This window comes from Balaenoptera musculus, chromosome 9 (genome assembly GCF_009873245.2).
Source record: "Balaenoptera musculus isolate JJ_BM4_2016_0621 chromosome 9, mBalMus1.pri.v3, whole genome shotgun sequence".
Lineage (NCBI taxonomy): Eukaryota > Metazoa > Chordata > Mammalia > Artiodactyla > Balaenopteridae > Balaenoptera > Balaenoptera musculus.
Window position 1 is genome coordinate 94,179,278 of NC_045793.1, and position 15,899 is coordinate 94,195,176.

At 39.9% G+C, this 15,899-nt stretch overlaps 1 protein-coding gene across 1 annotated transcript; it reads left to right on the forward strand.

The window, feature by feature from the left end:
- Positions 1 to 7,334: 7,334 nt before the first annotated feature.
- On the forward strand, positions 7,335 to 12,059 carry YAE1 (YAE1 maturation factor of ABCE1). The gene is made up of 3 exons (XM_036864111.1): positions 7,335 to 7,519; positions 9,726 to 9,847; positions 11,455 to 12,059. Exons 1-3 carry the CDS (start codon positions 7,391 to 7,393, stop codon positions 11,882 to 11,884), a joined length of 681 nt encoding a protein of 226 aa, XP_036720006.1. The 5' UTR covers positions 7,335 to 7,390; the 3' UTR covers positions 11,885 to 12,059.
- The last annotated feature ends 3,840 nt before the right edge of the window (positions 12,060 to 15,899 follow it).

Here is a 15,899-nt window from a genome sequence, read left to right on the forward strand (position 1 = left end):
AAAAATAGAATCATAAACTCAAAAGGACCTTGAAAGATCATCAGGCTCTTGACAAAGAAGTATAGCTGTCAGCCTCCATCTGTAAGCACCTACAGGATGCCCCTCAGATTTCTAGCCAAGGCCATACTCTTTCAGGGCATCTCCTGAGCATGGCCATGTATGCCTAACGCAGGACACCTCTTTGCCCTTTGTTTCAGAGCCCCCTTTTATGTTGGCCAAGACTTTGCCAGATCTACACACCAATCTGAAGCCCCCTCTGCCCTACCCCACTCCCTCCTCCCTTCCTACCCTATCACAGGGATCAGATCAGCACCCTTTACATAGGCTTTCCGTGTCTAATCATGCTCCCTCCTCTTTTTACCTTCTGCAGGCAATATGCTCCCTCTCTACCCAAAAACTTCATGAACTCCTAACCCTATCTCCACAACTGTCTGATGAATACAACTAATGCAAAGAACCTACTTGTAATTCATGTATCTGACAAAAGACCTATACCCAGAATATATAAAGAAAATTTAAAATACAATAATAAGACAACCCAATTTTATTTTATTTCATTTATTTGTTTATTTATTTTGGCTGCACTGCACGGCATGTGAGATCTTAATTCCCCAACCGAGGGTTAAACCTGTACCCCCTGCCGTGGAAGTGCAGAGTCTTAACCACTCGACCACCACGGAAGTCCCAACCCAATTTTTTTAAATGGGCGAAAACTTCATTTTTTAAAATATGCAAATGACAAATAAGCACATGAAAAGATTTTCAATATCATAAATCATCTGGAAAATGAACATTAAAACCACAGTAAGATATCACCACACAAGTATCAGAATAGCTAATATTAAAAAGACTGACATGGTATATGTATGTATATACATACATACATACACACACACACACGCACACACACACACACACACACACACACACACGCAATGGAATAGTACTCAGCCATGAAAAGGAATGAAAGAATGCCATTTGCAGCAACATGGATGGATATAGAGATTATCATACTAAGTGAAGTAAGCCAGACAGAGAAAGACAAGTATCATATGATATTGCTTATATGTGGAATCAAAAAAAAAAGATACAAAAGAACTTATATACAAAACAGAAATAGACCCACATAGAAAACAAACTAATGGTTACCAAAGGGGAAAATGGGGAGAGGGATAAATTAGGAGTTTGGGATTAACATATACACACTACTATACGTAAAATAGGTAAACAACAAGGACCTACTGTATAGCACGGGGAACTCTACTCAATAGAGTGTCTAGCAGGAGCCTTTTTGGGTTTTTTTTCTTTATTGTTTGGGTTAACCCCTTGTCTTCCTGTATCCAGAAAAGCCCCCTTTTTTCTAGGGGCTTTGTTTGTATGTATGAGGCTGAGAGAAAGCTACAGCCCCCTAGGATGGGCCACAGCCGTACTCCTCCCTGCCCTAGGAGTCAGCACTGTACCCCAGGCCCTCGACAGCACTCCTGAGTGTGTGCGCCATGTTCCCCTTTCTCTTTCCCTCTTTCCTGTCCCTCCATATGAACACCTCCAGCACAGACATGAACTCTTACTCTTTCCTGTTTCAGTGTTATCTGTATGCTTGATTTGTCTTTTTTTTTTTTTTCCCCCATCTCAGGATAGTCACAGACTAAGATTTAGGTTCCCCCAGCCAGTTGGGGTTAAAGACTCAAACTTTCATAACCCATTTGGCCCTGGCTTCTGTTGCCTCAGAAAGGGATGTTATTATCTGCGGAGGCCCTAGGGTGAGGGCTAAGGCCTGCATCCTGAGCCCACTGGAAGCCCAGCCCTCACTGCTGTGAACCCTGGGGCCTGAACCATGTCAGAACTTGCTGCTGTCTTGTCATGGATGGACAGATGGACGAATGGAAGAGTGGATGGATGGATGGATGGCCATGGACGCAAAATGCCTTGTCCACAAACAGCTGAGCTGAAAGTGTCTCAGTGTGCATGACAGCCTGCAGCAGGAGCATACGTGTGTCTGTCTGTGCGGACAAAATCTTTACACTTTAAGGTTTGGAGATATTCAAAAGGAAATGTCATGGAAGCAGCTAAACCAAGGCCAGCCACCTCTGGATTCTGAATCTCAGGAAATGGGCAGGGCTTCTTGAAGGCCCTGATGAGTCATCTGCTAGGGTCTTGGTTCAGTAAAGCACTGAGCAAGTTTGTACACCAACCAGGGGGTTAATATAAATACAACCAGCATAGAAAAACTCAAAACTATGCATACACCAAAACCAGAATGCCAAGTGGTGTGGGCAAAGGCAGATTTCTGACCCTTTGGCTCAGCCAGCCCCCAAATAAAAACATCAACAAAGACAAATCAAGAAAATAAGAAGCAAAGATTCATGCTAAGCTGTGGGAGGAGGAGCGAGGTGTGTGTGTGTGTGTGAGTGTGTGTCAGAGAACAACCCTGGGGTCGGGTTAAACCCCAGGCTGGGAGGGAGAAAGGAAGCTCCCTCACCGCAACTTAGCCAAACCTGAGCTGCCCCGAGGTGCTGTGGGCCCTGCCCCAGCTGGGCGGCTGTGTCCCGTCTAGGGCAGGGCCCATGCTCCTCCCCTTCTTGGGATCAGATAGCAGCTGCCCAGGCCTGCTGGGCCAGGGACTGACACAGGCTCCGCCTACTCATTCAGGCTGCCTGTGGAATTAGGTCACTGCTGAGCCATGGTACCTCCTGCCTCAGCCCCAGCAGACCTCAGGAGGCTGGCCCCAGACTCACTCAGTGCCTCCAGCAGCCGTGCAGACACAGCGTCCTTGGCCACCCACCTCATGCCCATCCTGCCCACTGGGGGCCAGCACAGCCCAGATGAGGCCACTGAAGGGCACTGGAGGGGTTTATAATTTAAATAAATTGCTGAGGTATAAGCCGCAAGTCTGGTCATGGATGCAAGTAGAGTGCCATTCTTCAGTGATGAGTCCAGAGCAATACTGGCACACGGTCCGCACGACAAGATTCCACAAGTCAGCGAGCACCTGAGCTCACCTGCTGATTAACCTGCCGATTATGCGGATAGTTGCTGTTGGGGCATCGAGCTGCCTTCTGTGAAAAAAGTTATGTGCCAAGGATGACGTAGGCAACGTGGAGAGGCCTTTCACAGAATGCAAACACCATTCAGGTAACTTAAGGATGAAAGCTTGGTGAAAGCAAATCTGTTATTTACACTGCTGGGTATCGTGGCCCCGTCTCACTGGGCACTCAATAAATATCTATTCACTGAAAGTAAGGATATAAGAATAAGCTGTAGCAATTGCCTTGGTGCCCATCTGTTGTCAGGATGGGGCTTTAAGTTATGAGCTTTATGGACACACTTATAATACCCCATAATGGAAAAGAATCTAAAAAACAATATATATATACATACATACATATATATATATAACGGAATCACTTTGAGGTACACCTAAAACTAACACAACATTGTAAATCAACTATACTTTAATTTTTTTTAATTTTACAGTTTTCTTAGGTTAATTTTTTAAAAGATTAAAAAAAAAAAAAAAAAAGACTGACAATTCTTTCCAAGTGAGGAACCACAGGATGTGGAGCAACTGACACTCGTATATGATGCTGGTGGGGGTGTAAGTGGTACAATCACTTTGGAAAACAGTTCGGCAGTTTCTTATAAAGTTATATTTATACTTACCACCTGACTCAACAATTCCACTTCTAGATATTTACCCTAGAGAAAACATGTGTACACAAAATGACCTGTACAAGAATGTTCATAGCAGCTTTATTCACGACAGCCAGTCCAAATGTCCAACAACAAGTGAATGGACAAACCATGCTATATCCATACAATGAAAAGAGTACTTAGCAATAACAAAGAACAACCTACTGGTACATGCAACCACATGAATGAATCTCAAAAACATTATGTTGACTCAAAGAAGCCAAATACATAAAAGGACATATGTGATCCCATTTTTATGAAGTTCTAAAACTGGCAAAACTAATCTTGAGTGATAGAAATTAGATTGGGGTTGCCTCTGTGAGGCATTGATGATTGACTGCAAAGAAGTATGAGGGAATTTTCTAGGGTGATGGAAATTTCTATATCTTGATTGGGTGATGGTTACACAGGTATATATATTTGTCAAAACTCATCAAACTGCACACTCAAAATGTATGCATATTACCACATGTAAATTATACCTCAATAAAGTTGAGTTTTTAAAATGTATTCCCAACATTTATAAATGCTATACTAAATAAATACCAAATACTGAATATATAAAGACTATATCTAATAGTATTTGTTGGTATTGCAAGTGGAATATTTATCTCATCTACATTTCTAAATGGTTACTGTTAGAAAATAAAGAGGCTATTGGTCTGTTTATATTTCTTATATACAGAGACCTTATCAAATTCCCTTATTCAGTTGTTTTTAACCAAAATCCTTTGGATTTTCTAGGCATACAATCACATAAACAGCAAATAAATAACTTCATCTCTTATTATCCAACATTTATACAGATTACTTCTCTCTTGCATTCACTAGTCTCCAAAAGAATCTTGAATAATCATGGTGATCACCAGATGTCTTCTCTTTTCCCTACTTTAAAGGAAATAGCATAATATCTCAGTGTTTAGAATAGTACTTGCTGTTGGACTTTTTTATAAAGTCCTTATCAATTTGTAATTTCTTTCTATTCTTTCTATTTTGTTTTGCTAATAATGATTTTTTAAATTTTTCAAATGACGTTTCCACTTTTATTAGTACAACATATAGTTTTTCTCCTTTAAATTGATGCAATGAAATATACTTACAGATTTCCTAATATTGCACAGTTTGTTTTCATGAAATAAAACCTCTTGAATTATTCCTTTGATAAGGTACTGGATTCTCTTTTGAATACATATTCATAAGCTAACTTGAACTTTGGGGTTTTTTCATATTAGCTTTAGCAGGTGACAGTAAATCTGGTTTCATGAAATGATTTAGGGAGTTTCTTTTTCTGTGCCCTAGAAGAGTAGAAAATAACATTTAATTATCCATCATTCTTTAAAGATTAAAAAGGATTTCAAGCATTTAACTGTGAAATTGTCGTCTCCATGCTATTTTTTATAGTAGATATTTAATCTCCAATTTTTCTATGGTAATTAGTTTCTTCAGGTTTTCTACTTGTTGGATCAATTTTATTAGGAAGTTATTCATATCAACTAAGTTTTCAGATGTGTTACTCTTGAGTTTTAGTTAGTGATTTATAATATTTGAATTTTCTCCTCTATCATTACCTTCTTTCTCATTTCTATCTTGTATAATTTTGTTCTCTTGTCTTTAATCAGGGTCAAAAAAGGATTGTCTGTTTTATTGGTATTTCCAAAGAACCAGCTTTTGGATTTACTAATGAGGTTTGGGGTTTTTTTCTATTTTATTAATTTCAATTGTTTTCTTTATTGCTTCCCTTACTACCATTTTGTTTCTAATTAAGATGTATAATAATTTTGTCTTTTTTTTCTTTCTTCTTTAATAATAAAGACATTAAAGCCTACAGAATTGCCTCATAGGATAGCTTTCATTTGTTCCCAAGTTTTTTTGGTAGGAAGTATCTGATTTCAATTGTTTATTGAATATGTTGTTTTAATTTTTATTTCCTTTTTGATCCAAATGTTATTTAGGAAGGTGCTTATAATGTCCAATATTATATTTAAATTATAGTTAAAATTATTGGGGTCATTTTTATTATTCATTACCAATTTTGTTGGATTATGATCAGAGAATATAACCTGTAAAAATCTCTATTCTTTTTAGTTTATTAAGGTATTTTTTGTGGCAAAGTATACAATGTTTTTATACATATTCCATGAACCTACCAAATATATCATATATTTTTTCATATATTAAAAATATATATACAAAAAAATTCTCTGTGAAGACTTAAAATTATAACCTGTACCACCTGACCGCTCTCACTCACACATACTCATATAGCTCTCTTTACTTTGCTTGCTTTTAAATTTTTTTCATAGCATTATTATGATCTTGTAAAAAACTGTATAATTTACTTATATAGTGCTTATTGTTTATCCTCTGTCAACTCTACATGAATGTCAAGTCCACCAGAACTGGGACTTTTGTCTGTGTTGTTCACTGATGTATCCCAAAAACCTATAACGGTGCCTGGCACAAGGTAGTTCTTCAAGAAAATATGTTAGCTAAATAAGTCATCATTACCACATGAGCACGCAAACAAAGGGCAAAACAGGAATACTGCTGGTGTCCATTCATTCACTAACATCTGTTTCAACATCTACTATGGGTCAGAACGGTGCTGGTGCTGAGCACATACAGATAAACAAGTCCCCGTCCTCACCAATAGTCTTTTCTGGCAGTTGAGAAGGAACTGGAGTCAGCACAAGATACTGTGAATCAATGAGAAATACAATTCGTTTTATAAATGCACTCTTTATTTATTGATCTCAAAATGGCCGCAGTATCTAACTTTTTGATCTTATTGTACTTCATTCCACACTCCTACAATTAAAAAAGTTGGGCTGTCCAACCCTTTAAATGCACTGAGGGGGATTTTATTTTTATTTATTTATTTATTAAAATAAATTTATTTATTTATTTATTTTTGGCTGAGTTGGGTCTTTGTTGCTGCATGCAGGCTTTCTCTAGTTGCAGCTCTTCATTGCTGTGCGTGGGCTTCTCATTGCAGTGGCTTCTCTTGTTGCGGAGCACAGGCTCTAGGCGCACAGGCTTCAGTAGTTGTGGCACGCAGGCTCAGTAGTTGTGGCTCATGGGCTCTAGAGCGCAGGCTCAGTAGTTGTGACACGTGGGCTTACTTGCGCTGAGGCATGTGGGATCTTCCCGGACCAGGGCTCGAACCCATGTCCCCTGCATTGGCAGGCGGATTCTTAACCACTGTGCCACCAGGGAAGCCCTGAGGGGGATTTTAAGACAGACGGAATCCCTCAAAAGAACTACCTTGAAAGGTTTCGTCAACGCGCGCGTCTCCAAAACCCGACCCCTGTAGAGACCTTGATGGGAAGGGACAGGGTTTCACTGAGGGTCGGCGCCGCCTTCTGCAGAGGTCAAGGTCGGACAGGCCCCACTTGGGAGGAATTCGCCTCGCCCACAATAACTGCACGCCCACACTTCGAGTCAAGCGAGGGAGCTCCCACAACACCAGGTAGCAAAAAGGCTCGGGCGGGAGCCAACATCCTCCCCAGATCCAGAACCCTCCTGGGACGCCCTCCCAATGTCGAAACACCGCGCACACCCACGCGCACTTCAACGCGCACGCGCAGCCATCCCGCGAGGCACACCGCCCCCCGCCCACGCTCAGTCTTCGCCCCCGCCCCTCGGACCGGAAGGAGTTGCCGGCGTTTCCGGCGCCGGCGCCTCTGAGGAATCCTCAGTGATGTCGTGGTTTCGAGCCGCTCCTTTGGCCGAGGGTCCTGGAGAGGAGGGGGACGTTTTTGACGAGGAAGCTGACGAGTCGGTCCTGGTGCATCGGGAATGGCGGAGCCACATGCAGAGACGAGTCAAAGTAAAGCTGCGTGGAGGGGGCGGGCGTCCCTTGCTGTACCGGGTTGTGAGGAGAGGAGCACGGCGTTGTGAAGAGGCGGGGACCCGAGAGGAAAGGGCCGAATGGTCCGGGCCCGGCCCGGCGCTGCCCTCCCTACCCCCTCATCATGCAGTGCTGCCCGCGTCCCGCTAGGGTTTCCCAGTGGGTTACTTGAAAGCGCGCGACACCACAGGACGCGTTCCTCGAGCGCCCGCGGGGCGCGTTGGACTCTGGGGGGCGGCGAACAAAGTAAACTTTGTCTTAGGCTTTGAAGAGATTTCAGTTTGATGAGGATCAGAGGGAAGGGGATGGGGGAGAAACGTATACACTGACTGTATGTGTCTAATTATGGCTGTCAGAGGACATGTACGCAGTTGACATGGGTTGCTTGAAGGGCTCGGGAGCCTAAAGTTAGGAGTGGTGGTAATCAGGACAGCTGGAAAAAGTGCACTTAAGAATGTTGTCGAAGGGCATAAGACGAAGCTAACGTGGAACCCTGGTGGCTAGGTAAGGGAGTATTCATGTTGGGTTTGGTTTTGTTTTTTTAATTTGTCGGGTGTCAATTATCCATCTCTCAGTTGTCTCACTTTTGAGAGTCGGCTTAATACCACACCCCCAGTTTCCAGGTGGAGCCTTCAGCGCCTAGTTCAGGGGGAGGACCGAAGGGTGAGGTCCATTCCAACTAGTATCCTTGCCAACCATTAAGTTGCCGCTAAATCTGCGCTTGTTTAATGCTTCAGTAAAATAGTACTTGTTTAGCATAACAACCACGTTGTCAGTGTCAGAAATGCTTTACGTAAGGCTGAGGCGAGGCCAGTCCGTACCGAGCATCTTTTGAGTGCTGGGGCGGGACAAGAAAATCCCTGCCCACAGAGGATTTGCAGTTTACTTGAATTTAGGTATCAAGCAAAATTTCTCAAGCCAGACCTCTCATGGTCCTTTTGCTAAACCAGTTTCCTCTTTCCTACTTCAGTTCCAAGACCTTACTGCCCTGCGTCACCCACCCACACCCGTCCAGTTGCTAAGGGGACCAAACACGTAATTCCCCATGTTTCCTCTCTGTGGAGCTACTGCTAACACAGGGTTTTGTAAAACTGTATAGAGTCAGTATTTTATTTTATTTTATTTTTTTAATTTTTTTTTTTTAATAAAGGTTGATGTGGGTTTTGTAGTCTGGTCCTTGATAATTATGTAATGTTTCAAAGTTAAGTTGCTTATTTATTGATTGATTGATTGATTGATTGATGGCTGTGTTGGGTCTTCGTTTCTGTGCGAGGACTTTCTCTAGTTGCGGCAAGCGGGGACCACTCTTCATCGCGGTGCGCGGGCCTCTCACTATGGCGGCCTCTCCTGTTGCGGAGCACAGGCTACAGACGCGCAGGCTCAGCAATTGTGGCTCACGGGCCTAGTCGCTCTGCGGCATGTGGGATCTTCCCAGACCAGGGCTCGAACCCGTGTCCCCTGCACCGGCAGGCAGACTCTCAACCACTGTGCCACCAGGAAAGCCCTAGAGTCAGTATTTTTAAATGTGCCCAACGCAGTGGTTGAGAATCCACCTGCCAACGTAGGGGACACGGGTTCCATCTCTGGTCCCGGGAAGATCCCACATGCCGCGGAGCAACTAAGCCCATGCGCCACAACTACTGAGCCTGCGCTCTAGAGCCCGTGAGCCACAACTACTGAGCCCATGCACCACAACTACTGAGCCCACGAGCCACAACTACTGAGCCTGTGTGCCACAACTGCTGAAGCCTGTGTGCCTAGAGCCCGTGCTCCGCAACAAGGGAAGCCACTACAATGAGAAGCCTGCTCACCACAACGAAGAGTGTCCTCTGCTCGCCGCAACTAGAGAAAGCCCATGTGCAGCAACGAAGACCCAATGTGGCCAAAAATAAATTAATTAATAAATAAATTAATTAATTTTTTAAAAATGTGCCCAATAAGTCCAGACTTCAAAAATGGGATAAACCAATAATAAACTTTTATGAGAAGTGTAGTCTACTTTGGTTGTATGGTTATGCCATATGTTCTAGAACCGTGTTGTTAAATAACCCAGTAGAGGCCTGTTTCATCAGTCTTCCAAATTGGTTCTATGACTTTCTAGAAAAACCTACAAAAAAAAAAAACCTACAGTGGTTTACTTGGTGTTAGTTACAACTGTAATTCTTCATTACTTTCTTATTTTTAGGAAGGCTATAGAGATGGAATAGATGCTGGCAAAGCAGTTACTCTTCAACAAGGTTTCAATCAAGGTTATAAGGAAGGTGCAGAAGTCATTATAAACTATGGACAACTCAGAGGAACATTGAGGTAATTTTTAAAACTTAAATGCTGAATTATTTTAACCTCAGTACTACTGGAGGATTTTTATTAAAGTAATATCTAAAAATAAAGCATTTAAAGTGTAGTGCTTTTCCTAGTGTTAAATCCACAAAAGAGTGCTGCAGAGCATAGAATAAAATCGCCTTAAAAAGGCAAAAGTTCATCCACTTTAATATGTGAGCCAGGTGTTGTCTTTTATTGTAAAGAAATGATAGGAAGGTGTGTATTTTTTGCTACCTGAACTACCACCAATCTGTATCTCAAAGTAATTAAAAAGAACTTCAGGTTTTGAATAAAGCTTTTAGTCTTCCACTTGTAGCAGAACACAATAAAACAGACGTCTAGACTAGAAGTACATGATGAAAATTATAGCTGGTAACAGAAAAATGATTCCATTTACTTTAGTCCTAAATTTCGAACACCTGTCAAGATTCCATAGCAATAATGGCATGTATCAGAACCAAGTGATCAAATGGCACATGGAGCTAGGAGCATGGCAGGCTTGTCCTCTCTGATGCTTTATACCTTTTAAACTGCCCTCTATAGAGAAAAACAAAATGCTTCAAGGAATCACTCATTTTTAAAAGGTATAAAACAAAAGTTGTGAAAACAAAAGAAAAATTCATTACATTGAGGTTTTCTAAAATTCAGCTGTCGGGAATCAGCATTTATACTATACTAAAGTAGGAAAATGATCACATGTTTATCATCACATCAAGTTAATCTTCTATAAGCTTAGAAAGCTTACTGCTAAATCTTACATCAATTGATTCCATTTTTTAAAACATCATTACTTTTCACAACAACCATTATTTCATGACGTGAATGATCTGAAATGTCAAAAAATAAAACTGTCTATACTAAAAAATTAAAGAAAAATAATTATTAGGACTAGAAGAATTCTAACCTTCTTCAATAAAATTGTTAGTTAGCTCAGCAAAGTGTCTACTCTGTAACAAAGTTGGAAAGGTGAAGTTGTCTCAAAACTTTTTTTTTCCCCTAACCTTCGGTTTTGATGGCAAGCAGCTGTATGGTTAGAACAGTGGTTTTCAACCTTGGTTGCACCTTGTTACAGCTGGGAAGCTTTAAAAAAATAATACCCCCAGAGATTCTGATTTAATTGGTCTCAGGTGTGACCTGAGTCTTGCTAAGTTTAAAAGTTTCCCAGGTGATCCTAATGTGCATCCAAGATTGAGAGTCACTAGTTTAGAAGGTGGTTGATGTCCTTAAAGGAGAAACTAATTTTTCAGATCTTTCTGTTAGTTGTATCCTTCTTCAACAGAAGCTACACAGTCATAAGGGGAAAAATCTAAAATCAGGAAGAGTGGATGTAGAGCTGTGAAGGAGGGGTTATGAATTATAAACAGTTTATATGATTAAGTCCAATTGTTTAATTCCTATTGAAAGATACTGTCCTTATATTTTTAATCCTATTTTACCATCATTACTTTCCTGATTTTGACTTGCATTACTGTTATTAATAATTTTTGCATGGTGTTATCTGGAAAAGAAACGTGTAAGCCTTAGCATCAAAAATTCTAAAAGTCTTTGTTTAATTTTTTTTCTATTTAACTCTTGCTTATATTTTTGTTCAGTGCTTTGCTCTCCTGGTGTCACCTTCATGATAATAGTGCGGCTTTGATCAGTAAAATAAATAATCTTCTGGATGCAGTTGGCCAGTGTGAAGAGTATGTGCTCAGACATCTGAAATCAATCACTCCACAGCCCCATGTTGTAGATTTATTGGACTCCATTCAGGATATGGACCTTTGTCATATAGCTCCAGCTGAGGAAAAGATTGATGAAGCTAAAGATGAAAGATTCTATGAAAATAATGCTGAGTTTAACAAAAACTGTAGCAAGAATCTTAGTGGGGTAGATTGTTCATCTTTAAAATGTTGTAGAACACAGGAGCGTGCACATTCCGAAAGCCCAAGCCTCACTTGGATTTTAGAACAGACAGCCAGTTTGGTAAAACAGCTGGGAGTATCAATAGACATATTACAGCACCTCAAACAACTATAAAAATTATCTTCATTTTAATAATGAAAATAATAGTCAGAACATTCTTAGGACATTTTGTTTCTGAACAAGCTAACCAAAATTTGTACTGGTTTCTACATTGAACACTTCACTTGTAAGGTTATCCTTCATGGAAGTTTGAAATGTCTTCAAAATTAACACTATTTAATATAAGCCTATTTTCTTTGTCACTGGTAATTTTTATGTGGTTTAAGATATGCTCGGGAATTCCAGTTGTCATCATTTTCAAATTTCTGAGCAAAATCAAGCATTTTTGGACTCATTATTAGCAGAAATGAACAAGAATCAGACTACAGTTAACCCCTGAACAGCACAGGTGTTAGGGGTACCCACCCACCATGCAGTCAAAAATCTGCATATTACTTATAGCTGGCCCTCCATACCTGCAGTTGCGAGTCTCAGATTCACCCAACCTCAGATGGTACGGTACTGTAGTATTTACTACTGAAAAAAAATCCAAGTATAAGTGGACCCTCAGAGTTCAAACTCTTGTGGTTCAAGCATCAAATGTTATTTTGTAAGGACTTAGCCCTACCTTCTGCTCTTAGCACATTGTCTTGTGATTAGGACCTCACCTTATAATCAGACCAAAGTTACAAAAAATTACCTAATGGCTAAAGTTGTAAATAGACACACATAGATGTATATAGATATGTAGACATATATATATTGAAATTAAGAGGCTAATAAGTGTAAAGCTGAAAAAATGTTTATACTGATAATTAAAATACTAAAGTTTGTTTTAGTTTTTTTATTGAGGTATAATTGATTTATAATGTTTCAGGTATACAGCAAAGTGATTCAGTTATACATTTTTTTTTCAGATTTTTTTCCATTATAGGTTATTACAAAATATTGAATAGAGTTCCCTGTGCTATATAGTAGGTCCTTTTTGTTTATTTTATATATAGTAATGTGTATATGTTAATCCCAAACTTCTAATTTATGCCCCCTCTTTCCCTTTTGGTAACCGTAAGTTTGTTTTCTATGTCTGTGAGTCTATTTCTGTTTTGTAAATAAGTTCATTTGTATCATTTTTTTAGATTCCACATATAAGTGATATCATACCATATTTGTTAAAGTTTGTTTCACTTTTGTGTTTATTAAAAGTAAGGACACAATTCCATGAAAAATATAGAAAATACATTTCATGCTAAAGTACTTATTTAGCGTATCCAAGTTTTAATGAGTTAGTAGCGTTACCTGACAGTGTGCCAGATTGTTCCTAAACTGCAGTTTTGCTTCATATTTATTTAGGAATAAAACATTGAAGCCACTGACTTCTGTATTATCTTGTAGCAATATTCTTAGTCTAGCACAGACAAAATGAGATTCAAACTTATGCTCCAGGACCTAAACATATAAAATCAGGAAAGGATTTTTCATCACTTTTTTGCCTGAAACACAAATTTATGTAACATGCCTGACTTCAGAGGCACCCAAATAATTGCCCCTCATTGATAGCCATAATTTATATCTGCCATCTACTGTTAAAGACTGATACCCTGAGAAAATCTTATCTGATAAAAGAGGTGTTTCAAGAGATTAAGAAAATGTACTGCTGTGATCTTACAACCTCCTCAGAGTTCACAGGACATTACGAAATTGAAGCAACAAATTTGAAATCAGAAGACCATAAAGTATGTCAGGATTTACTAAAACGTGCTGAAGATATCAAGTGACATTTAACAGATGGTTTTTTAAAAAAAAAGTGATTGTACCTCTCCAGATGTAAACACTATTTCAGAGATTTACTGATTTGTCTTGTTATGTAGATACTTTTTTCCATATTTATGAATGCAGCAAAAATGTCAAATCCACATGGAATATTATAAGCAGTCTCTGAAGTCTTCATGTTGCTCTGCCCTGCATATTAGATATGAAATATACGCATCTTTAATAATACAGCTCAAGGAAGTCACCCTGAGTAAAAATTTCATGAGTGCAGCAAATCTGGAGATTTTATCTGGGCTCACCCTGACAGAATTTCCTGAAGATAACACCCTTTGCCACCATTGAAAATAGGTTGTTTTTGTGTAGATGTTCGTAGAAAAGGAACTCAAGAGAATTAGCTGAGTTGAATGAAGCTGTTGGGTTGAAAACATCTCTTAAGCTTACATTGCCCTTTAAAAAAGCACAGAAGTTCCTGGACTGCAGAGGAAAATTAATGGAATGCTCATTATACCTGTGTTTCATGAGCCTCTGTATTAGAACCAACAAGAGCGAAGGAAAGAAACCCTGCCTTGTGTCTTTTACCTTGCCTCGTATGTTCTGGGCCTGCCAAGTGTTGCCATGAAAAGACCCTAGATGAAGATAAATGTAAAGCAAGACTGCCCCAGAGCAGACACAGCAGAGTTTGAAGACGCAGGACCTAGACATTAGGCTTAGATGATGTGGCTTCCTTAAAAACAGAATTTTCACCTTGAATAAATTACTTCTAGATACTGACATATGTGGGGGTTTTTTATTTGTTGTTGTTTTTTAAGCCCACAATACTATGCTTTTCTGGCATTTCAGTAGCTAGAGGTATTGAGGCCGCCAAACTTTTTGTGGTACACGAACAAGCAGAAGTGGGCAGCTGAATTCACCTGCCTGCACCCTTACCTCATTTATATCCTAGCGCTGCTTATTAACTGCTTCCGTGGTGCACCAAAGTAAAAGCCTCGAGCCAAGTCCAAGATGTGCTTTTCATCTGTCTTCAACGAAAGTTTTGTGTTCCAGTCTAAGACACAGAGAAATAGATATAGCAAGACATTCTTTTTTTTTATTCTTTTTTTTATATTCTTTTAAATTGTGGTTTATCACAGGATACTGAATAGAGTTCCCTGGGCTATACGGTAGGACCTTGTTGTTTATCCATTCTATATATAATAGTTTGCATCTGCTAATCCCAAACTCCCAATCCCTCCCCCTGGGCAACCACAAGTCTGTTCTCATGTCTTTGAGACTGTTTCTGTTTCATAGATAAGTTCATTTGTATCATCATATTTTAGATTCCACATGCAAGTGATATCAGATGGTGTTTGTCTTTCTCTTTCTGACTTACTTCACTTAGTGTGATAATCTCTAGGTCTATCCATGTTGCTTCAAATGGCATTATTTCATTCTTTTTTATTATGGCTGAGTAGTAGTCCATTATATATATATATATATATATATATATATGCCACATCTTTATCCATTCATCTGTCAATGGACATTTAGGTTGTTTCCATGTCTTGGCTATTGTAAATAGTGCTGCTGTGAACATAGGGGTGAATGTATCTTTTTGAATTACAGTTCTGCCCAGATACATGCCCAGGAGTGGGATTGTTGGATCATATGGCAACTCTATTTTTAGTTTTTTGAGGAACCTTCATCTGTTTTCCATAGTGACTGCACTAATTTACATTCCCCCTCTAGGAGGGTTCCCTTTTCTCCACACCCTCTCCAGCATTGTGTCTAGGAGGGTTCCCTTTTCTCCACACCCTCTCCAGTATTTGTTATTTGTAGACATTTTAATGATGGCCATTCTGACCAGTGTGAGTTTTGATTTGCATTTTAGAGATTCTTAATTTCAGACCAGTAGGTGAAGTAAATATCATATGCCATCTTAAAGTACCAATCAAAATTCTTGCTCTACAGAAATTCTCAAATCTCCCATCATGAAGATACTTCACGCCCCATAGTTGCTTTTCTTGCTTTTGCTCTCATTTACTACCTTTTCCCAACAAACCTACTGGAAGAAGAGTCCGCAGTCACTGTCTCAAATTGCTTTCTCCCCATTCACTCCTGAACTTCAAACTGCTTTTCGCTAAGGTCACTGGTGGCTGCTAAATCACACGACTGCCCTGGTTGTATGATTTTCACTCACACACTTGTCCTCTCACTTGTCTGGTTTTCAGTCCTCCCACCTGTCTCCTCCATCACTGGACACGAGGAGCCATCTACTTTTACAGTCTTTCTTCTGCCTGCCTTCTGCAGCGGCACTTTTTCTTGTTCTGCTCATTACTACTTA

Bases quoted from the DNA above. Each gene is read 5' to 3' on its own strand.
- YAE1 (XM_036864111.1), top strand. From the start codon at position 7,391: ATGTCGTGGTTTCGAGCCGCTCCTTTGGCCGAGGGTCCTGGAGAGGAG. The intron at 7,520-9,725 runs GTAAAGCTGCGT...TCTTATTTTTAG, and splicing joins ACATGCAGAGACGAGTCAAA to GAAGGCTATAGAGATGGAAT. The intron at 9,848-11,454 runs GTAATTTTTAAA...ATTTTTGTTCAG, and splicing joins CAACTCAGAGGAACATTGAG to TGCTTTGCTCTCCTGGTGTC.